The sequence below is a fragment of the Gymnoscopelus braueri genome (genome assembly GCF_963280865.1).
Source record: "Gymnoscopelus braueri genome assembly, chromosome: 23".
NCBI lineage: Eukaryota > Metazoa > Chordata > Actinopteri > Myctophiformes > Myctophidae > Gymnoscopelus > Gymnoscopelus braueri.
In genome coordinates, this window is record NC_137625.1 from 35,861,155 (window position 1) to 35,886,430 (window position 25,276).

Consider the following 25,276-nt stretch of genomic DNA (forward strand, 5'->3'; position numbering starts at 1 on the left):
CCTGAGGAATCATAATTAATAAATAAATAAAACACCTTGTTAGTCAGGAACTCCAGCCGCCAGTCCGAGATGAGTCATTATTGGCATTACCCTTTCAGGTGGAAACCCTGAAAATGTACAGACCGACAGACAGACAGACCGACAGTCTATTCGGAAAGGAAGCTACCAGCGGCTACTAGTGGCTTTGATTGAATATTGTATTGAAACATGAGTAAATATAAATAAATAGATGAGACACAAAAAAGTTAGTTCTTGTTTTTGGAAACGCCGCATTTTTTTTTTTTCCAGGTAAGTAAAATGTTTTGTCAATTCTAGTCTTTTTGTCATCTTGTTAGCTTTGGTAAACTATTATAATCCTAATGTGAACACATCGCTGTCACAGCTGTATGACTGATGTTCTGACCACAGTCTTTCTCTCTTTGTGTCTCCATAGAAACCTACTGGACAGAGATACCTTCTCCAAATCAGACCCAAGTAAGAGCCATGTCTTTGTTCCTCACACTGGCTGTGTCGCTCAACCATCTATACTAATGGCTGTATCTCTCCACCATCTGTACTAATGGCTGTATCTCTCCATCATCTACTAACCAGTAGTGGAAAGTAACTAAGTACATTTACTCAAGTAATGTACTTAAGTAAAAAAAAAAATCGTACCTTTTCTATGATGTTATGATATCCTAGGATGAATGGTACAGTAGAAACATTTCATAACTCCATCCCGGGTCCGCCACAGATAAAAACGTGCGCCAATAGTAATAGCTTCTTTTTTTCTAATTTTTTTGTGAGATCTGATGTTCATAGTGACAGAACACTATGCAACGTGATTGTCTTGAATGCGCCCCACCGGAAGTCTCGCTAGACGAGATTGAAATCTCATCTAGCGAGACTTCCAGTGGTGCGCATTCAACTATGAACATCAGATAAAAATAAATAGCTATCAAAATATGCGATCTAGCGCAAGGCCTATTGGCGCGCGTTTTTAGCTGTGGCGGACCTGGGATCAAGTTAGGATTTTTTTTACTGTACCATTCATCCTAGGATATCATAACATCATAGAAAAGGTACAAATAAACTGTGCGGCAAAATTCCCCTTTAACTTGAGTACTTTTCAATCCACTACACTTGTAATCCACCTACAAATATTTAACTTTTTACTCCACTACAATTATTTGAAAATATCTGTTGTTGTAGATTTAGATGTGTAAAACAAAGCCTACATTAACCACTTTAGCCCTATTATTTTATACTTTGTCTAATCGAAAATGGCAGATCTGCAAGTTCACAAGGCACCGCAAAGCGATGCGTTGTGAGCTTTGTGGTGTAAAGTGATTTGGGGTTAGGTGAGTCCTTGGTGGGGGGGGGGGGGGTCTGGTAAGACTATAGCCGTCTTACCAGATTGTTTTGAGTGGTCTGTAGTTATATCTTTAGTGTTTTGGTTCCAGCTAGAGTCCTCAGTGTACTCCCGTTGACATTGGAGTGTAGGGCTGACCTATAGAACGTATGACGTTGAGGTGCAAGGTAAGGCACACAGGCCTTAAAAAAAATAAAAACGACAGAATAGTCGTCTTTTTTTTTTTCATGTTCGAATCCCGTGCCAGCGAACAAAGCTTCGAATATTTGAACAATTTGGGTCAGCCCAATTGGAGTTGTGTGTGTGTGTGTGTGTGTGTGTGTACAGGGAGTAGAGGAGAGGATGCTCTGAGGAAGGCTCATAGCCGAAACGCGTAAGCGTTCAATTTATTGGTGTGCCAATAAAAAAAGTGGAAATGTGAGTAATTTGTCCTCCATCTAATTGAATTTTTTTGGATGTGCTACCTTTTTGGAATTTTTTAAATTCCTTCTTTTATAAGTAGAGGAGAGGACTCAGCATGCAGTCCTGAGGGTCAGGAGGTAATGAACCAGGAATCGATTCCATCACATTTTGGAACCGTTTCCGGGTTTTTTCACACTGTCAGAGCTGGTACAGTATGTGGACTTAACATCTGCTATACAATTATAATACCAGTGGTTCTCAAACGTTTTAATTTCAAGGACCACCATAACCACCATGTAAGGGTCCATTTGGAACCCCCTATAGGAGGCGTTAAAGGGAGCCGTTTATAAAAAGGAACCGGAATCGTTAAAATCTCAAACGATCCCAACCCTAGTCAGGGTGTCTGACGTGATGTCTCCCATTCTCACCATCAGTTGGTGGTGGTTCGTCAGGAAGTCCAGTAGTCCATGCTCGGGTGCCGGCCTATAAGTTTGAATGGTGAGCTGTCGTCCACAAACAGCATATGTACTCATCATACAGCCTACGTACAACCTCTCTCTCATGTCCATTGCGTCGTCTGTAGTTTGGCTTGGAATTAGGGTAAAGATTTGGCTTTTAATCAGGGTAAAGTCTAAGTTTAGGGGTGTAGTGGCGATGGTTGAGGTTTGAATGAACGTAGTAAAGTGTGTGTGTGTGTGTGTGTGTGTGTGTGTGTGTGTGTGTGTGTGTGCATAGTAGAATTTGAGAAATGGAGGTTGTGAGGACCGTGTTCCTGCTCCTCACAAGAAATACAACTTTGTTTTATGGTTGATAAAAGATTGTTAGAGATACGTTTACCATTGGGAAACAGATTCAGGTTGCAGTTATAGGTTTTAGGATTAGACATTTATAGGTTTAGGGATTAGAGATAGAGTTACAGTTTGCCTGATTTACACTTAGTTGTGCGCTGGTGTCGTGCACCGAAAAATAGCTGATCTACAAGCCCTTGTAGACAGTGTTAAGACTTAAAGACTAAAAGACTACGAATTGTATATTTAGTCAACGAAGACTAAACTATTTCAGATGACTAAAATAGGACTAAAACTAAATGGTGTGTTATTCAAAAGACTAAGACTTAATCAGAATTGGCTGTCAAAATCCCTGGAACTAAATATTTTAAGATGGGGGTCCGTGGCCAAATACGTATAATTTTGGGGGTCCTTGACATGAAAAAAATTATAGCAACATACGTTTAAAAAAGAAAAACTGTTAGAGTTTAGAAGACATTTGTAGAATCCCCAGAAGATATGAGTTTCAAATGTTTGCTTTATATATTCAAAGATTTGTATAGTAATACAAACTGTGTGTGTGTGTGTGTGTGTGTGTGTGTGTGTGTGTGTGTGTGTGTGTGTGTGTGTGTGTGTGTGTGTGTGTGTGTGTGTGTGTGTGTGTGTGTGTGTGTGTGTGTGTGTGTGTGTGTGTGTGTGTGTGTGTGTGTGTGTGTGTGTGTGTGTGTGTGTGTGTGTGGTCTAGTTGTGTAAGCCTGGTTATTATTAGTGTCCCAGTGTGTGCGCGCGGCCACCTGAAGAGAACATCAAAGAACTCTGATGAGTTCAGTAATTTCATTTGCCTATTTTGTGTGAGGAGGAGGAATACGACATATTACTCTGAAATTATGTTTTACAACCATCACAATAAGGCAGTTTCTGAGCCTGATGTACTTTGATGTTGCCTTTTAGATTGTCGAGTGATGTAATTTAGACCTTTTTATTATATTATACATCATATTCCAACGGGGGCCTTAAAAGTTACTGTGACACTGAAATTGTGGTGGAAACGGATGCAGCATATGTCTGCTGTCGGACAGAAGCCAACTATATGTCCCAATAGAGATGTGCGGATGGGCTTTTTCGTCACACGATCCGCATGTAGATCCGCTGCAGGGATGCACATGGTTTTCTACATGGATACGTACTTGAACAAACAATGTCACTCACCACTGTCGCCATCACCGATGTAGTGACTGTATACATCTGTATCCATGGTAACAGAAAAACCTCCTTCTTCCATCACTTTCTCACATCGCAACTTTTCATAAGACATATATCCAGTCGTCGGCAGGATTAAGAACTTCACTAAATCACTCCCACGGCAAACTTTTGTTCCTCCCTTCTTTTTTAGTTTTTAGTTTTAAATCCTCCATTAAGTTTCTCTCTCACTATAGCATTAGCTGCCTTTGCCGGCAAGGGGTCCTCCTTCCGCTTCCAAACAACAACACAGTGCACGCAAAGCACGTGTAGTAGGTGGCTAATTTGTGCCTGATGGAAAATGACGTAATATTTCAAATACTACACGCACAGCGAGATTTCGTGCTTTTTAAAAGCTATAATAGGCCTAGATAAGATAATTTATTTCACGCATTATTTCACCTGCGGTTTATTCAATATTAATTCATGATTATATTTGATTGACCCAAATCCACCCACACTGCGGTTATTCGCGGCAACCACGGCTAAAACCGCGATCCGCGCATCTCTAATGTCCAATATATGAACTTTTCAAGAGTTGGAGTTATGTGCTTTGAACGCCAACGATCCATTGGAGTTATGAGGTTTAGTCAGAAGCGCTTTTTAATACTTTTCGTTGGTTCAATATTTGTACAACCCACACACAGACGTAAAGGGTGTTCAATGGCACGGATTTATGAAAAAATTTAAAATAAACGTTGACAAATGTAAGATTGGCAACCTTGTATGTCCAAGGTTTCTCTTTTTCGGGAAATGGAAAACAGAACCTGCGTTCCAGTTGATCCAATGTAGTTATTATTAGTCACAAGCTCTTGTTAATACTTAATACTTCATAATACTTCATTGGTTAAATGTTTATAAAACCCACAGACAGTCTTAACCACTTTCAACATTCCCTATTTTGGGAGAAAGTTTCCAACTCTCTCCAGATTGAAAATGACAAGCTAATTTACAAGCTCACTATGCGTCGAATGGAGACGCATTGTGAGCTTGTAGATTGGCTATTTTTGCAAACAAAAACTAAAGAATAAATATGGAGATACAAGGTTTCTTTAAATGTGTTAAGGTTTATAAGGATCAGTTGCTTTGAGATGATTGGTTGTACAGCTGTCGTGGTAATGAACCGTTTCTATGTGTTCCACAGTATGTGTTCTCTAATGAACTAATGTTTCTATGTGTTCCACAGTCTGTGTTCTCTATTGAACTAATGTTTCTATGTGTTCCACAGTCTGTGTTCTCTAATGAACTAATGTTTCTATGTGTTCCACAGTCTGTGTACTCTAATGAACTAATGTTTCTATGTGTTCCACAGTCTGTGTTCTCTATTGAACTAATGTTTCTATGTGTTCCACAGTCTGTGTTCTCTAATGAACTAATGTTTCTATGTGTTCCACAGTCTGTGTTCTCTAATGAACTAATGTTTCTATGTGTTCCACAGTCTGTGTTCTCTAATGAACTAATGTTTCTATGTGTTCCACAGTCTGTGTTCTCTAATGAACTAATGTTTCTATGTGTTCCACAGTCTGTGTTCTCTAATTAACTAATGTTTCTATGTGTTCCACAGTCTGTGTTCTCTACACGCAAGGAGTCGGCAACAAGGAATGGAGAGAGGTGAGTGGCTCAGCACAACTTTATTTTCACATCACATGTGGAAAAACCAGAGGGTGAAATTCTTTGTCGTACATACAAAGCTCCATCATTGTTTTAGTTTTAGTTAGGACTCCCTTCAGATAATAGAGCACCGAAGTCTGACATCACTGCCAGCGTGATCTACAGTAGTATGAGAGTGACGACACGTAGCGTTGACTCCCATTGTAAGAATGGAATGCGGAAATGCCCGTTCTTTCTCAATGATATAGTTCCAATGTTTGGATATAGCCCATAGCGGCCCGCTTTGCGGCGAGATCAAAGCGTGTCATAACTCTCTCTCTCTTATGGGTCTGATCACTGCCGCAATTTTTTATTGTAATTCCCATAGGGGAATTGGATCGCGTCATATTAGAACTGTGTTCCAGAAATAAACAAACCACCCCAACTTTTTTACTCGTATGGATATGAAGCATCATCTCTGAAAAATACTGATTTATCCAATCAAAGGGTTAGGGTCATATATAAATATATATATTTTATTTATCACCGGGGTGGTTTGTTTATTTTTGGAACACAGTTCTTATATGACGCCATCTATGATTCCCCTATGGGAGTTCCAATACAAAAAACAAAGCTGTGACCCAGGGGTAGCGGGAGTGATGTCAGGACGCAGCAGGACAGGTTCTATGTATTTACGTTTTAAGCCTGATTTATACTTGTGCACCACCAGTAATAAGCATGTTACTACCCTGAAATACAAAACGGGACGGTAGCTTTTTCTACTCGCAGTAAGTCATTCTCGCTTTGAAAAAACAAAACAATGGATGATTACTATAAATCAGTGGTTCTCTACCTTTTCAGGTGGTGACACCATAAAATATCATATTTGAACTGGGGATCCCCCCCCCCCCCTGACAAGCACTTGGATTGTAGCTGTTGAGGCATTACCTTTAGTTTGACTCGGTTCCACAGATGCATATTGTGAGGCGTTGCGAGGCGTTGTGAGCTTGTAGATCGGCTCTTTTAAAAATGTTTGCCTCTTTCTTATATATTATTTGACAATTTGGCCAATGTTTCACCAGTTTTTATAGTTGATTACTTTTGATGTCGTAATGGTCTTTTTCTCCTTATTTTTTTACGTTTAATGAGGTCTAAAAAGTCCTTAAATTGTCACTTCACTGTCATCTGGGGACCCCCCCCCCCCAAAAAAAAAAAATCCTATGGGGACCCACCTGGGGGTCCCGACCCACAGGTTGAGAACCACTGCTATAAATGGTAAATGGTGCATCACTATCGCGTCTTTATCTACAGTTTTACAAAATGTGCATTACATTCACCCATTCACACACATTCACACATGTGACGCCAGGGGAAACCATACAAGGCAACAACCTGCTCATCAGTAAGGCTGTCACGATTACAACATTTAACACATGGGGTGCCAAAACCGCATATATACGGTTTTGCAAAAGGTGCAAAAAGTGACGCGGAGTGCCAAAAGCGTATTTAAAAACATGGCTCCCCATCCGCTTCCTGTCTATTTCCTTCTTTAAAACGTCTGTATCTCCGAATCTGTTTCCGGTGGGGATAAACCGGTCATGCGCGATGCGCGATCCCCCCCCCCCCCCGTTGTAACTCGCGAGTGAAATGTTATCGTTCCAGGATGTAGCCAGGGTCATAGCGCTACATGAATGGATGCTTTTTTTTACGTGCATTTGCTCGTCGTGGAGTCTAGAGCTTTAAACAGCAAAGCGTCAGTCAATGGGGAGAATGCTGGCACCCACGGTAAGTTGTTATAAAAAAATTCAGGCATCCAATGTGTTAAGTTGACGATTAATTGTCATACAAATTATTGCGATTAACTATTTAATTGTGTTCTTGGCATTAAACATTGGAACTTATGAATACAAAATACACTTCTGTTTGCCTCTTAGGCTTTGTGATTTAAAAGTTCCACAGGGCAGAAATGACAAATAACATAAATATACAAATAAATTAAAGACATATTATGTAATCATTTAATACTTGCAATTTTTTTGGTAGCAGAAACAGCTTGTACATCAGCTATTTCTGCCATTTTTGGAAAATATTTGAAAATGTACAAACCTTTTTCCAACATTGAAACAATTATGACGATTATGCAAAATAATTGCGATTAGACGATTATTTAATAATTATGACAGGCCTACTCAACGGGAGCAGCTTGGGGTTCCTTGTCTTGCTCAAAGACACTCCGTCACAAAGCCAGCAGGAGCCGGGGTTCAAACCGGGAGCCTTACGGTTCCCATACCGAACCGAACGGATGACTCAAACCACTTTAAAGGGAAAATGACATTCAGGTTTGTGAATTATGGACATTAACACATTAAGACCTGAGGCTGATTCTACAAATGTCTTCTAAAACAATAATCAATCATCAGTGGTTCTCAAACCTTTTCATATCAAGGACCCCCATCTCAAAATATTTTGTTCCAGGGACCCCCAGAAGTAAAGATTTGAGTAAAAAATGTTCGCTTGAAAACATTAAAGATTTGCCCAAATGTCATGAATTTTCAAAAATAGCAGATCTACAAGCTCATAGCACGACACAAAGTGATGTGCCATGAGCTTGTATGTCTGCCATTTTTGAATAGCCAACCAATGTGCTATATAAATAGCTAAAATCTTAAATGACACGGATGCTTTCCCGGTTTTAATGGCTTAACATAATTTTGAGTTAATATAATGGTGCCTTCAAGCCAGAAGATCTGTTGGCGTGTTTGTTTGACATCATAATTGCAGATGTTCAAAGGAAAGAGACTACATTATTGCAGTATGTACTGCAGTCATTTCATTAGATATTTTGAGTTATATTACCGTGTTACATTGTGAGGACCAACCAGTTTTATGGGGAGTTATACGGCTACTAATACTAATAATATTAATTATAATAATAATACTAATAATAATAATACATTTGATTTATAACGCACTTTACATTTTTGCAAAACTCGAAGTGCTACAGGGTTTCAAAAACAATGGCATACAAACAGTAACGGCAAAACAAAAAAACATCGGCTAGGGTAAAAAGTAGATTAAAAACCAATCAAGGAAAAGAGTAAAAGACCTAAGGGGGGAAACAAAGGCGTGGAGCAGTTTTCCAGCATCTGGCAGGGTGAGAGTGTGGGGCAGAGTTTGGTAAATGTTCCTGAGGTGGAAGAAAGAGGTTTTACAAAGATGTTTTAACCCGTTCAATATGCGTTCCGCATCCGTGTCATTTTAGCTGTAACCATTATTTTATACTTTGGCTATTCAAAAATAGCAGATATACAAGCTCATAGCTAGATCTGCTATTTTTGAACAAATCTTGAAAATTGGTACAAATCTTTGAATATATATATATATATATATATATTTAAAGCGAAAATGTGTAATTCAAATCTTTGCTTCTGGAGGTCCCTGGAGCTAAATATTTTGAGATGGGGGTCGGTGGCCAAATGCATATCATTTTGGGGGGTCCTTGACATGAAAACGTTTGAGCACCACTGATATTATAGCAACATACGTTTGTCAGAAACCTGTTTAGGATTTAGAAGACATTTGTTGATGCGTTCCCGGATTGAATGGGTCAAGGTTCAGTTGAGGGAGGGTCCATTTTCACACCCAGGTTGGTGACTCTGGGTGAGAGGGAAAGGTTGTGACTGGAGAAGATGATGCTGGTTATGGGGCATGATTGGGTCTGGTGGGGGGGGGGGGGGCTATTAAGTTAGGCTTATAATTGGGAAAGGGCATTAGGCATTTAGCAATGTGGGAACCCATCGTCAAAAAAATGGAAAAACAACGCCCTCTGCTGTTTTTTTTTACCTTTTGATTTGACTCTGGGAGGAGTGATGAAGTAGACCTATGCTGACTGGAAACCGGGGTTTTGGTCTGCCCTCAGCCCTCCACTTCCGGTGGTGTGCCATTGTTTTCATTCCCACTAACAATATTTCTCCACGGAACACTTAACACCAAGTCTCCCAAAGAACATGGATCGTTTGTGTTATAAGCCCACTTGTTTCTATGATGAAAGAGCAAGTTAAAATGTTACTAACTTTCCGTGGTTTTGTCGGCTCCGAGGACGCTATTGTTAAATGAGTTTTTGTTGGTTTCCAGTGGGAAGCGAGCACACAGATGTAAATCCCGCCCACTACATTTGATTGGGTAAAGCGCGGCCTGCTTCCTGATCTGAAGGCACGCCCACTTGTAGGCTAACGCGCACACGTTCTGAACAGGGCTCACGACAAATTCAGTAGTGCAGCTCTGAATCTGTTCTTGAGAGATTAGGCATTTAGAGGTTAGGTTTGGGGTTAGAGTTTTTCATATTTTATAGGTAGTTGTGCGCTGATGTCATGCACCAAAAATAGCCAATCTGTAGGCTATTTTTCAGCTGTTTTCAATGCCGAAAAAGACTTCCTCACAAGTATAGTTATACAAACGCTTGTATGTGTTATGTTTGTGGGTATGCACAGTGTACATGTGTGGGACTCATGTCAGGATTTCCAAATGCATGAATATTCATTATGCAAATGCACGCGGGAGCCCTTCTGCACCAGTCACTCACAGTTATTCATAGTTTTGCATAAGCCGGCATGTGCCTCCATCATGAATATGATAAATGCCAGGTAGCGACCTCACTTAACCCGCCGTCGGCTCCCTACACTCCGGCATTTGTGCATTCGTTAGTGTTAATGTCATACATTGTTCGTTAAAAGCTCCCGTTAAAAGCGTACCCGCCTTCGGCCAGAGATTTTGAACATGTATGAATAAAACTTGACTTCGGGTTTTCATCAAACCAAGGGCGATATGGACAAAATATAATATAAAATTTTTTGACCAAATGCCTCTATCTATTGTATAATGTGATGATAATATCATATATATGTTTGTCTATCTATCCCTCATATTACGTTATCAATATATTATCGATATATTCTACAACCCAAAGGTTAATTGGGCAGTAAGACAAGACACTTGTTCTTGGAAGTATAGATCAAATCAGGGTTCAAAATAAAACAGCTGGGGGTGGGGTGGTTCGAGAAAGCTTTAAACCAGTGATTCTCAACCTGTGGGCCAACTTCACACTCGGTACTTGTTGTTTGTCTTGTCTTGTGTTTAACTTACTACTTGCTCATTGCTTTACAGTAGGTGAGAACCTTGTATAAGCCCTATATGGGTTTCCTTTCTCACCTGCACTTATTTCTGTGTCCTACAATTTTACCTTTATATGCTGTTTTTATTGTGCGAATAACTAAAACAAAAAAAATATATACAAAAGCCCTGATCCAGAAAAGGTCCGTCTCTAGTTGTCTCCGCTTGGCCGAAGGCGTGGCAGAGACTGTTTTGCACCCTGTCCGTCCGTCCGTCCGTCCGTCCGTCCATCCGTGCGTGTGTTCGTCTGTCTGTGATCAGCTAATCTCCGGCACCGTTGGCCCGATTGCAGCGAAACTGTGCACGCACACTCCCTGGATGCCAGAGCAGAAACTCTGCCCCGAATTTTTCTGAACGGCCTGTTATAGCGCCACCAGGAGGTCGGTATCTGCAAAGCATTTTCTTTATATTACTCCTACAGATGTTGTCCAACCATCACGCAAATCGACGAAACGGGTCTTTCAGATTTTTTATATTCCATCCTGATTGGCTAAGATTGGCTTCCAAATTTAGCAGGAGGCATTTTGCCTTTTGTTTTGAACAAAATGCCTCAAATAATGAACGCAGCGTGCGATTTCCGTGAAATTGTGCGCGTACATTCCCACTAGGCCCAGGAAGAAATGCCACTTGAAAATGTTCAAACCAGCCTCTTGGTGGCGCTATAACAGGCTAATTCGAGTTTTTACCAGTAACTGCACCGATCTGTATAAAGCGTTGTATGCGCACTCCATAGAAGCCAAGAAAAAACCTTTGCCCTGCATTTTTCACATCAGCCTTTTATAGCACCACCAGGTGAAACTGTGCAAACTTTGCACGCACATTCGCAGTACATTGAGGAACAAATGCCACCCTTTTGACATTGCCCTATTATAGCACCACCAGGAGGCCTTTTTTTAATATTACTCCTACAGATTTTGCACGCAAATGGGTACATTATCTCTATAGTCATGACACGGTGGATCTGTCCGATTCTTCATATTCCATCAACATTGCTGGCCCATAATAACCTACCTGACCTGGCGGAGACCTGTGCCCCGAGGAGCACTTTTTCTAGTTTCTCATGTGTTCTCATCTCTGCTTCTCTTACAGTATGTAACTCATCTTTGTGTCTATGTCGTTCTGTTGGTCTCTACAGTTTGGCAGGACGGAGGTGATCGACAACACGCTGAACCCCGATTTTGTGCGCAAGTTCATGTTGGATTACTTCTTCGAAGAAAGACAGAATTTACGATTTGACTTGTAAGTACATTTCTTCTTTATGCCTTACGAGGGCTTTGGCAACGTGGACACAATGAAATATCACAATACCTATTTGTATTTTGACCATAATTCTGTATTGTGATGATACTATCAATTATTACAACAACAATGATGATTATAATACACTATAGTTATTGTGTGTGTGTGTGTGTGGGTGTGTGTGTGCGGGTGCGCGTGAGAGAGAGTTTTGATTGGATATGATTCTATTAGACATTATGTTTAAAAGAAAAACCCATCAAGTATAAAAAAAACACAATAAAGTCTAACACTTATGTGTACTTTGGTGGTAAAACACATAAAGAAAGTGTACACAGCATAAATAAGAATAAATGAAACAAGCTGGTGTGTGTGAGAGAGAGAGGGGGGGAGAGAGAGGGAGAGTGAGAGAGTGAGTTATCCAGGGCTGGTTCCCATAACAACGGAGGCTCCAGTAGAATGAATGGAGGTTCTGGTATAGGAGTTGACAGATGCCTTCAGGGAGAGAAAAATCACTTAACCCCTTAAAGTCTGGTGTGCCGAGCAACACTGCATTAACACCCACAACACACCTTCAGACTCCTCCCACAACACTTCCTTCAATAACAAGGCAGCCTAAAAGAGCAGTGGTTCCCAAACTGGGGGTCCCCAAAAACTGTTTTGGGGGGTCCCCAGATGATTATCTTAATGTGCAATATTGTTTTCTCACTCAACAGTAAACAAACCAACATACAGTAGTATACGTGTATACAGTGTATCTGCACACTTCTAAAGTGACAATTCAAGGAATTTTAACACATTGCCTGCCAAGGACGTATATACTGTATACGTGGCCAAAATATTGACTTGTCCCTCAGGCATGGGTCGGATCAGTTCCAATTGCCACGGGTCTCGGTCTGATCCATTTGAAATAGATGGACCCGTATGAACCTGTGAGGACCTGACGATCAGCTTTTTATTATTATCATTATATTAATATTTAACTTAAGTAAAAAAAATATTGTACTTTTCCACCACTGCTCGTCTGTGATTACTCTGTTGGGGCGTGGGAGTTGTGCTCCAACTTTTTCATGTCAAGGACCCCCAGAATTATATGTATTTGGCCGCGGACCCCCATCTCAAAATATTTTGTTCCAGGGACCCCCCCAGAAGCAAAGATTGGAGTTAAAAAATTTCGCTTTAAGAAAATATATATATTCAAAGATTTGCAAACATTTTCCACGATTATTCCAAAAAAATGCAGATATACTGTACAAGCTCATAGCGCGGCACAGAGTGCCGCGCTATGAGCTTGTATATCAAAGTACAGAGGTACCAGTTGTCAATAACGCCAAAAAAATGACACAAAAAGCCCCCTGAGGGCTTGTTTCCATCGTGGTCCTATGTATTCAATTCATCAAGACATATAAAGACATACAATACTATACAAGAAATCATCAATACTAGGAGCAGTAAAAGTATATTTACAGAAAAACAGTGGGGGGGTCATTTATTTTGGCACGCTAGAAGACTTCTAGGTCCAAGTGCTCTTTTATGGTGGTTTTGAAGGAGGGTAGAGAGTCACACTGTTTGATGGCTGGTGGTAGGGCATACCACATTTTGGTGGCATAATAGTAGAATTAATCCATCCCCATGTGTGTGCCGAATCTGGGGGGAATGAGATCAGTGGAGCTCCCTCTGGTGTGACTCTCTCTTTTGAAATAGTTAGACAGGTACATGGGCACTGGTTGAGTGTTTACTGTACATGTACTGTACTAAGTGAGTGGTTCAGGCTGCTGTTTAGTGTGGTTTAACCCTTTACTGACATAACCATGCCAGATTGCCCCTCTCTCACTACAACACTGTGTGTGTGTGTGTGTGTGTGTGTGTGTGTGTGTGTGTGTGTGTGTGTGTGTGTGTGTGTGTGTGTGTGTGTGTGTGTGTGTGTGTGTGTGTGTGTGTGTGTGTGTGTGTGTGTGTGTGTGTGTGTGTGTCAGTCAGAATCAACACTATCTTCCCATCACATGATTATAGGTGTAAAGAGTGGGTGAAATGATTGTTTGTGCGAGTTCTCAACCTTGCAGTTACAGGGATTTTGCTTATGTAGGCTTGTTTCTAAAGTGTAGTTGCTTACGTAGGCTTGTTTCTAAAGTGATGCTTATTTGGGCTTGTTTCTAAAGTGTAGTTGCTTATTTGGGCTTGTTTCTAAAGTGTAGTTGCTTATTTGGGCTTGTTTCTAAAGTGTAGTTGCTTAGTATTTGGGCTTGTTTCTAAAATGTAGTTGCTTATTTGGGCTTGTTTCTAAAGTATTTGGGCTTGTTTCTAAAGTGTAGTTGCTTATTATTTGGGCTTGTTTCTAAAGTGTAGTTGCTTATTTTGGCTTGTTTCTAAAGTGTAGTTGCTTATTTGGGCTTGTTTCTAAGTGTAGTTGCTTATTTGGACTTATTGTCTCCGCCAGGCCGAAAGGCATGGCGAGAGAGTATTTTTTACCCCCTGTCCGTCCGTCCGTGTCTGTGTGTGTGTGTGTGTCCTGTCCGTGTGTTACCAGCTAATCTCCGGCACCGTTGGCCCGCTCGCTGCAAAACTGTGCACACACACTCCCTCGATGCCAATTCAGAACCTCTGCCCCAAATTTTTCACATGGGCCTGTTATAGCGCCACCAGGAGGCCGATTTGTGCGAAACCCATTTTTTTTACATTACTCCTACCGATTTTATCCAAACCTCATGCAAATTGGTACACAGTATCTATATAGTCATGTGATCAACCCGGATCTGCCCGATTTCCCATATTCTATCCTGATTGGCTAAGGTTGGCTTCCACAGTTTGCAGGATTGGTCCGTTTTGAACAAAATGCCTCAAATCATGAACGCAGCTTGCAATTTCCGTGAAATTTCACACGCACATTCCCACTAGGCCGAGGAAGAAATGCCACCCATTTGACATTGTATACAATTCTCACATGTATTTGTTCACGGACCCCCCCATCTGAAAATATTTTGTGCCAGGGATTTGTGTTGTTAAAATGTTTGAAAAATATATAAATAATGTTTCACGCAAATTGCCCATCTACAAGCTCACATTCCATCGCGTTGCGATGCGTTGTGAGCTTGTAGATCGACTATTTTCAAATATTCGATCCATGTAGGTTTACTGTGGCCTATTCGCTTGTTTTCATAGACCTGCTTATCCCATTCAATCCGGGAACGCACGTGTCATTTTGGATTTTAGCTATAACCATTACTTTATACTTTGGCTATCAAAAAATAGCAGATCTACAAGCTTGTAGATCTGCTATTTTTTTTTTGTCCAAATCTTTAAATATATATATTTTTAAAGAGAACATTTTTAACTCAAATCTTTGCTTCTAGGTGGGTCCCTGGAACAAAACATTTTGTGATGTGGGGTCGGCGGCCAAATACATATTTTGGGTGGTCCTTGACATGAAAACATTTGAGAACCACTGATATCAGAAACCTATTAGGATTTAGAGGACATTTGTAGATGCGTTCCTGGATTGAATGAGTTAATTCTCTCGCAAAACCTGGTAACACTGTGAGGGAAGACGGAGAGGAGAGGCTAACGAAACGGAACAGGTCAGATAAAGGGAAGGCACAATAATTACATAATCGTCTAATCCAGGGGGTCTTCAACTGGGGGTCCGGGACCCCTAGGCGGTCCTCAGAGATACTGCAGCGGGTCCGCCAAGTCTTTGTGTGATAGGGACTTTATTTATTTATTTTTTTACATTAACCACTTGTCCACTTGAACCCTCCCACCCTATTCTGGGGGGAACATTAGACGAAAATATTTTTTCTCGTGAAGAGGTTTGGTGTACAGGGAAAAATTAGCAGACCAAGACACCAAGTACAGCCAAAAGGTCAAGTTCTCAAAGTATTGAGGGTTTAAGTCGTTAAATGTCTGAAAACACACATTTATCATGAATCCAATATGTAGTGGTGGGGTCCCTGCTTCAACTCTCTCTCAGCCAGGCCAGGGACCCCTTGGTCCCTGGCCTGAAAAACGTTGAAGATCCCTGATCTAATCCCAATTATTTGAGATAATCGCAATCATTTTTGCATAATCGTTTCCATGTTGAAAACATTTCTTACATAAAATAAAATAAAAAATCTTTGCATATTTCAGTTATTTGTCACATCTGCCCTATGCAATTTTTTTATTGCGAGGCCTAAAAAGGCAAATATGTTCCAATGTTCAATGCCAAAAACAACACAGCACAAATTAACACAAATTGTTAATCGCAATTATTTGTGTGACAATTAATCGTCAACTTAAATGTTGTTCGATCCCGGGCTCCCGCCGAGTTAGTGTTGAAGTGTCCTTGAGCAAGACGCTGAACCCCTAATTGCTCCCGGTGAGCAGGTTGGTGCCTTGCATGGTTTCCTCCGCCATCGGTGTGTGAATGTGTGTGTGTGAATCTGGTCAAAGAAAATGTATCTGTTTTGATCGCTTGTCTGACCGTGTGCAAACACACCCGGTAGCGATGTGCGTCGCTCAGAGAAAAGAATATCCAACCGCGATGGCCCCTTGTCTTGCAGCAGCATGTGAATATACCATCTATAGCCAAAAATGCACGCTTTTCTTACCTTTTCAACTGGCCACAGAAAATGTAGATCCATTATTATCGCTCATCCGGCCATTTGTAAACACACCTGGTATCCATGTGCTTCGCCCAGAGAAAATTTACGTAAATTGTAAATGTATTTAGTCATCATAGTTTAGTTTTTGTTTAGTTTTTATTTAGTTTTCGCCTTGGATAAAAGGCGCTATATAAATGCACCATTTACCTTTTATAATCGTGACAGCCCAACACTCCAATATACATAAGGTGCATGATTATTGTTTCTCCTTCTTCTTATTTTTTTTTACGTTGTGTAGGGGTGATATGTGTGTGCACAAAATGCATGGTTGCCAAAGCTGTGTGTGTGTGTATGTGACAATTGCATTCTTCAGCGACATACTATGCCGTTTGATTAATGTGTCACACGTCACGTGTGTAAGTGTCTGACAGCCCAGGAATGCTTGATGGACTATAAATAGCATTGGGAGACCTGGAGCGTGTGTGTGTGTGTGTGTGTGGGCAATATCTTCAATGTGCCTCCATCACTTTGACAATTGCTCAGTGTGACTGCTGTGTGTGTGTTTCATCCTCTTCTCTGAAGAGAGAGAGGGAGCTAGAGAGAGGATTACATTAGACATTATGGAGAGAGAGAGAGAGAGGATTCTATTAGACGTTATGGAGAGAGAGAGAGGATTCTATTAGACGTTATGTTTAAAAGAAAAACACATGGCACACGTGCTTTTCACAAGAAAAACGTCAAGGATAAAACACAATAAAGTCAAACGCTTATTGGTCCTTGGTCTGGCAACAAACAAACAAAACATAACAACAAAGAACTGGCATTGGTATATACTTATTTTTTATTACCTTTTTAGTGGTAAAAAAAAAAAGCTGTGCTATCTGAGAGAGAGGGAGAGAGACCTTCCTTCCCACTTCCACTCGTATATAATGTTTTTGTCATGCTTTACGCATTTGAAAATGTCTAGTGTGTGTGTATGTGTGTCTGAGTATTTTTGTCTGTGCCTGAGTCCATGTTCACATGTCTGCAAGCATGCATAGGGGCTATGTGGGGTTGTGTGCAGCATGCACGTATGTCTCTCTGTGTATGTGTGCGTGTATGTGCATGCACCCATGTTTCTCTGTGTATGTATCAGTGTGTATGTGCATGCACGCACGTTTTCTATGTATGTGTCCGTGTGCATGCACGCATGTTTCTCTGTGTGTTTGTGTCCGTGTGCGTATGTGCATGCACCCATGTTTCTCTGTGTATGTGTCTGTGTGTATGTGCATGCACGCATGTTTCTCTGTGTCCGTCCGTCTGTGTGTGTGTGTGTGTGCACGTGTGTGCGTGCATGCGCGCATGTTTCTCTGTGTGTATGTGTGCGAGTGTGTTTGTGCGCATGCACGCATGTTTCTCGGTGTTGATGTGTACAGTATGTGTGCGGGTGCATGCACGCATGTTTCTCTGTGTGTATGTGTCCGTGTGCATGCACGCATGTTTTTCTGTGTGTGTGCGTGTGCATGCACGCATATCTTTCATGGTGTCTAAGACCAAGTAACAGATATGTGTCTCTGTCTAGTCTGTGATGGCTCAAAGTAGGCAGGTTTTTTAACCACATGAATGAACAATTGGTTTGGTGAGGTGGTAGATCGGCTATTTTCTGTGAAGAGGTTTGGTGTAGACGGAAATACATACAAAATCATATTTGGACTTTTGGAGTCTAGTTTCTTGCCTGACTGACAGAACTCAGTTATTGCAGCTACGCAAGGGATACTCAATGGGGAGCAGGTCATTATTGAGAATTGGACCCAGACGCGATAGCACCCTGAATTTATCCATTATTCACATGGATAAATGTTTATAAAACCCATGGACACACTTAAATACTTTCACTTCCAAAACTTGTCAAAAATAGCCAATCTACAAGCTCACAACGCGTCACGACACATTATTTATGACCAGTTTTGTGTGATACTGCAGTGTGACGAAGTAGGGCATTTATTTGCAACAAAACACAAAAAGTTGCACCACGGAGATATGAGTTTTTTTTGCCCGACAGCGATGTTATATTGGTTTGCTCCAGAGCTTTGCTTTGGATGAAGTGAAGTTGTCTTACTTTTATTTAACCCTTTAAGACCTGAGGCCGATTTCTAAAAATGTCTTATAAATCCTAACAGGTTTCTGAAAAATATCAGTGGTGCTCATGTCAAGAACCCCCAAAATGATATGTATTTGGCCGCGGACCCCTACCATGTCAAAATATTTTGTTCATGGGACCCCCCAGAAGCAAAGATTTTACCCCCAGAAGCAAAGATTTGAGTTAAAAAATAGCAGATCTACAAGCTCATAGCGCGGCACAAAGTGACATGTTATGAGCTTGTATATCTGCTATTTTGGAAAAATTGTCACATACACACTCATATATAGCTAAAATCTAAAATGACAGATGCTTTCCCGGTTTGAATGAATTAAGTGAAGTTGTCTTCCTTTATTTAAGATTGCCCTCAAACTGAGGATGTGTGTGTGTGTGTGTGTGTGTGTGTGTGTGTGTGTGTGTGTGTGTGTGTGTGTGTGTGTGTGTGTGTGTGTGTGTGTGTGTGTGTGTGTGTGTGTGTGTGTGTGTGTGTGTGTGTGTGTGTGTGTGTGTGTGTGTGTGTGTGTGTGTGTGTGTGTGTTCAATTACACCCACTGTCACACACCGAATTGTTACGGGCCTATTCGCCAAAGTGTTCTTGCAGAATAAATCGCCACAAAAGTATTGCCCAGAAAAGAGCAATCCAATTTTAGTGGCGGGTGAAATGACCTGAGCTGTCAAACAGTTCCTCCGACGATGGCTGAGTGAACTGGCCGTGTGATTGCCTCCCTCGTGTTGCCAGAGAATCATCCCCACACTGGAGGAGCGTCGACATGTGGCTCAGGCGTTCTCCTTCTCTCTCTCAGAGTGTGTTGTTGGGGTATAAATGAAGTATAATCCCTGATGTGTTCCGTTTCCTTCATGTCTTCCAGGTATGATGTTGACTCCAAGAGTGCCAACCTGTCCAAACATGTGAGTACCAATTTGACAAATTATTATTATTTTGTTCAAGTCAAATCAAGCTTTGTTTATAGAGTACATTTAAAACAATCGAGATTGACCAAAGTGCTGAACACAGTAAAATCAAAGCATCAACAAAACCTTATGCATGTGCATCCTCATAGTATAATAAAACAAAATATATATATATAAAAATATGTACCATGAAGTCAGGTGTAATCCAAAGGCCAACGAAAATAAATGAGTCTTGAGGAGAGACTTGAACGCCTCAATGGACTGGCCACCTCTGATGGTTAAGGGCAGGCTATTCCAGAGCGTAGGGGCTGCAACAGCAAAGGCACGATCTCCCCTGCTTCTTAGCCTAGCTGTGGGAACAGTCAAGAGCAGCTGGTTGGCAGACCTCAATGCTCTGGCTGGAGCATAATCTTCCAATCCCCCCCCTCAAAATAATCTGGGGATCCCCAGTTTGGGAACCACTGCTTTAAACCATTAAGACAGCTAGCAGATATACAAGCTCATAGCGCTGCACCGAATGCCGTGCTACGAGCTTGTAGATCTGCTATTTATTTTTTTAAATCATGAAAATGTGTGTAAAATCTTTGAATATATTTATATTTATATTTATATTTATATATAATTTTTTTAAAGCGAAAACTTCTCACTCAAATCTTTGCTTCTGGGGATTCTACAAAGGTCTTCTAAATCCTAACAGTTTTTTGAAAAAACTTATGTTGCTATATATCAGTGGTTCTCAAACCTTTTCATGTCAAGGACCACCAAAATGATATGTATTTGGCCGTGTACCCCCATCTCAAAATATGTTGTTCCAGGGACCCCAGAAGCAAAAATTTTAGTTAAAAATTTGCTTTAAAAAAAAAAAAAAACGATAAAAAATAAATAAGATAATGGTTAAAGTGGTTACACTAGATGCGTTCCCGGTTTCAATGGGTTAAGTCAGGGGTTCCCAAAGTCGGGGTCGCGACCCAGAATGGATGAAATACAACCTAAAATGATTACAAATAGTACATTTTACCAGTTTAATACATTTCAAATGCGCACCGAACGTGCAAGTTTATGTGCATAAATTACCTCCAGGTTTAGGTGGGGTCGCGAGTCAATGGGCGCCTTATTTTGGGGTCGCGGGCTGAAAAGTTTGGGAACCCATGGGTTAAGTAATAAATGGGCTACATTGGGTGTGTTTTCTTCTCTCTGTCGCCCCCTGCAGGACTTCCTGGGCCAGGCACACTGTACTCTCGGGGAGGTGGTGGGCTCGCTAGGCAGCCGTTTGGACAAGCCTATGGGGTGAGTCCATCTGATTTATCCTTGCTGTCGGGCCGAAACCTCCTATCTCCTCAAAAGTAGCAGATCTACAAGCTCGAAACGCGAAGCGACGCGTTTCGAGATCGAGCTTGTAGATCTGCTACTTTTGATGCTTTTGAATTTGAATCCTGAAAATTTACAGTTTTGGACATATGAGGTTTCCACCCGACAGAGACGTTATACTCCATTCTACGTTGATGTCGTGGCACATTGTGTGCTTGTAGATCTGCTATTTTTGGTTTATTTCGCCGTAGTTGTAAGAGCTGACATTGATCATTTGATGTATAATAATCAGCAGAGTCCTGCATTTCATATGCACACTCACACGTACACACACACACACACACACACACACACGCACACGCACACGCACACGCATGTTGAGGATGTGTACACTGTACACTTCATAATTCTAGTGGTTATATGTTACAGTATGTTAACCATGGCATGACATCATATACTGTATCAGTGGTGTAAAGTAACTAAGTACATTTACTCAAGTACTGTAATTGCGTATAATTTTGAGGTGCTTTTACTTTACTTGAATAAGTCTGTTTTTTATATTTGATACTTCCACTCCACTACATCTCCGGGGCACTTTTTACGATTATTTGAAAACTTAAGTTCAGGATTCAAATTCAAAAATAGCAACACATTTTGAGCTTGGAGATCTGCTATTTTTGATACTTTAGTGTGACACAGTAGTACGATCTTGTAGGGCAAAAAACTAGGGTTTAAAATATGGAGATAAGAGGTTTCTGCCCGACAGCAACGATGTGCAAAAAAAAGCAGCATAACAGGTACTGTATGTACATGAGGTTCAAAATAGAAGCCAATGCAGATCTGTGCACAAGGTGCAGCAATTCAATAAGTAACATAATATAGAACATACCGTTCAGCTGAGACATAAAGGAATGTTTTTGAACCCATTAAAGGTAAAGTGATTTTCTTTGGTTAAAATAAGTGTTAAATAGCTCTATATTCTGATAGTACTCATTGCTATAGAATGTTTGTTTAATAATAAGTCTCCATGTCTCTCCAGCGCTTTATTAAACAAAAAAAAGTCAGGATTTTCAAGTCAGGATACCAATTTTATCCAATTTGGATGGACAACTCAGTCAGAATACAGATTCAACAAGGGAAATTGGAAGTGATGAAATTTTTTTTGTCTGAATACTGATAACTAATTTAGTCTGTTTTGCCTTTTTTGTTTATAGTTACATTTTTAGCACGATTTTAACCATTGTTTGTTTTTATTGTATTCATTTTGAGTGGACCCCAGGAAGACTAGCGACCACTTTGTGGAAGATAATGAGGATCCTAATGAAGAATAAAGAATAAAGTAGTACACTGTAAAGTACAGTAACGTAATCGACATAAAGGAAAGTGATCTGCATAAGAAAAGTAATCCAGTTCCTTTCTGGAAATGTTTTTTCTGCCTTCTGCCTAGTTTGCTTGTCTCTTTTTATCAGCCACGCTTTCAAAGCCAAGGTTTTCATTTATTTCAAAAGCCGGTCAAAATGAAAGTGAAACTTAACTGGGGATTTATATAGAATACAATGATGACTTTAAACAACCCTAATCTGTTCCAGAGGCAACTTTAATTAACTTCAAAGCCAGAGAGATAGGTGGCTTTCTATCCAGTGAATGTAATAAAACCTGTCGCGTCAATTCAAATGTGGGTCCATGATCGCTTGTTGTGGTGAACATGTCTGCATTAACCCAGTGGTGTAAAGTAACTAAGTACATTTACTCAAGTACTGTTCTACAATACAATTTTGAGGTATATTTACTTTACTGGAGTATTTCCGATTTTCAGTACCTTTACTTCTACTCCACTACATCTCAGAGGCAAAACCTACAGTAACCACTTCAGCCCTATATACATTGCATTGTGAGCTTGTACAGTACATCCTACGGCAAGTGCTACGGGCTAAGGTTGAGTCTGAAGAGGTGAGTCTTCAGACTACGGCAGAAGATTGGGAATGTCGGTCTGCAGTTCTAACCCCAGTGGGGAGTTCGTTATGTACTGTAAGAATGTAAAGAATAAATTGGGCTTTAGACACTTTTTAAACTCCGGTGTCTCACTTATAGGCCCCCCTGCCAGTGTTGCCATGTCTGCTTATTATAAGTGACTTTGGGCTTGTTTTTCTATAAAGTCGCTTGTAAATATTGGTGGTTGCGGTCTTTAGGGCTTGTTTTTAAAGTGTACTGTAGTTGCTTTTTTGGGCTTGTTTCCTAATTTTGTTTAAACTATTGGTTCTCAAACATTTTCATCTAAAATGTTTTTAGATGAAAATTAAAAGTATTTTGCGCCAGGGACCCTCGTACCAGATTTGTGTTGTTAAAATGTTTCAAATAATATTCAAAATGCTAATTTTTTTTCATAAAAAAAAGCTGATCTACAGGCTCAAAACACGTTGTGATGCGAAGCGTTGTGAGCTTGTAGATCTGCTATTGTTGGGCTTGTTTTCATAGACCTGGTTGCTCATTTCTCTAGCAAAATCTGGCAACACTGCCCCCTCCTGTTTATCTACCTGCTCACAACACGTCAGAACAGGAACACTAGATCATGTGTTGGAGGGTCAGGGTGTCTTTTAGAGCAGGGAAAGTGATAACGTTTTCATGTCAAGGACCCCCACATATACATGTATTTGGCCGCGAACCCCCACCTGTAAATGTTTTGTGCCAGGGGACCCCCCAAGAGAAGATTTGTGTAAAAAAAAAAAAAAGCAGATGCGCAACGTGGCACTAAGTGACACGCTGTGAGCTTGTAGATCTACTATTTTTGAATAGCCAACGTACAGTATGAATGGATAAAGTGGTTAAAATGATTGCGATGCTGTATTGACAAATTTAGCTGGGGACCCCCTGGAACCCCACCAAGGACCCCTGGGGGTCCCCGGGGCCCCGCTTTGAGAACCACTGTTCTTGAGAGCTCACTCTCAGGCACTATAATTTTTTTCCAGCGCCTTAATGTTGCTTGTCAATGTCCAACAGAAGAGCAAATCAAGCAGTGATTGACTTGGAACAAAATGGCCAACGCTGATGAACAGCTCATCTCAGTCTTAGACATATAAAGGTCGACGCCTCCTCTGACTCTGGGGCGTCTGTATCTGCGGGTGCCATCTTCGGGAAGGTAAACTGCCTATCAAAGGGACTACTGGCCAATCACAGTCTGTCTTTTCCGGGACTTGGGCAGAATCTAGTTGTATAAAAATATAGATCTACAAGTGCATGAGGCGTTTGTGAGCTTTTAGATCTGCTATTTTGGGCTAAAGTTCTCCTCAGAATAGGGATGCTGGGTTGAAGTAGTTAATGTAAAAATCACACAAAGATTTGCCGGACTCCCTGTACTATCTCTGAGGACCTCCTAGGGGTCCCGGACCCCTGTTGAAGACCCCTGGCATGGACGCTCAACAAAGCCGGACACACTAACGGTGGATTTGAGCCCTTTAGATTCCGTGGTGGTGGGCAGGCACTTTATCACTGCGCCGCCCGAGCACCAAAACCTTGCAGATTGGCTTAAAAATAAATAAATGAAATAAAGGCCAAAATAGCAGATCTATAAGTTCACAGCACGTTGCATCAGGACCCATTGTGAGCTTGTAGATTGTTTTTGAACATTGCTGCAAGGTGTTTTAATTTTTTTTGCCTCTTTCTTATATTATTTTAATATGTTTTTGTATACGGTAGTTTGTTGATTACTTTTGTGATGTAAATTTTTTTTTCTTTTTTTTCTTTGTTTTAAAAAAAAGGTCTTAAAAGTCCTTAAATTATCACTGTCATCTGGGTCCCCCCCCAAAAAAATTATGGGGGTCCCCCTCATGATTTGAGAACCACTGAGCAACACAATGCACAGTCACCCCATAACTGACATGTTTATGTCATTGACTATGACTCACGGTACAACTTGACAACACAAGAACACAAGAACACAATAACACAACAGGTGTTAGACCCTAGTTATACTGTGTGTGTGTGTGTGTGTGTGTGTGTGTGTGTGTGTGTGTGTGTGTGTGTGTGTGTGTGTGTGTGTGTGATCTCGTCAGACTCACACCTGTGACAGAGAAGACCTTAATGAGTGCTAATTACACTTTCAATCAACGTGTGTGTGTCCCTTTCTCTTCTGTCAGTGATTCTGAATTAATTTGCTTTTCTGCGATTTTTTTGCTGCCGATGGTCGATAGGAATATTTTGACACAGGCACAACCTTAATTCAAGATATGTCTTGAGATTTTATGCTAGAACAGATCTGCCAACTCCACTCCATCTGTTAACCCCCGCGTCCCCGTGATAATGAATGATTGAGAGAGAGAAAAAAATTATGAGAAAACAACTTGCTTATCCTCTGTTCTACAATCTCACGTGCTCACGGTCAACCTCTCGCGCGAGTATAAATTGCTATAAAGTTAGAAAATAACAAATGAAAATGGTCGCTCATCAGGCAATACCAGAACTTTTGCTGCCAAAGAGGGCATATGAAAACGGCTTTTCCCATTGCCATTCCAGCAAGTTGTGTGCTTGTAAGCAAATTATTTTGCTGGAAAAATTCTGCCACTGTTGTGAAAACGTGGCTTGTAGTTGTAGTACGTTAGTAATATTT

At 40.7% G+C, this 25,276-nt stretch overlaps 1 protein-coding gene across 2 annotated transcripts in view; it reads left to right on the forward strand.

Moving 5' to 3' along the window:
- The window catches only part of LOC308079388 (copine-8), a gene marked incomplete at its 5' end in the record, with an annotated part of 106,171 nt that overhangs the window by 33,355 nt on the left and 47,540 nt on the right, over positions 1-25,276 (forward strand). For both annotated transcript variants that reach the window (XM_080420847.1, XM_080420848.1), the window contains 5 exons: positions 434-474; positions 5,324-5,370; positions 11,654-11,757; positions 19,323-19,362; positions 20,576-20,652. In XM_080420847.1, the coding sequence (XP_080276973.1) occupies positions 434-474; positions 5,324-5,370; positions 11,654-11,757; positions 19,323-19,362; positions 20,576-20,652 (309 nt within the window). The remainder of the gene's footprint in view (positions 1-433; positions 475-5,323; positions 5,371-11,653; positions 11,758-19,322; positions 19,363-20,575; positions 20,653-25,276) is intronic.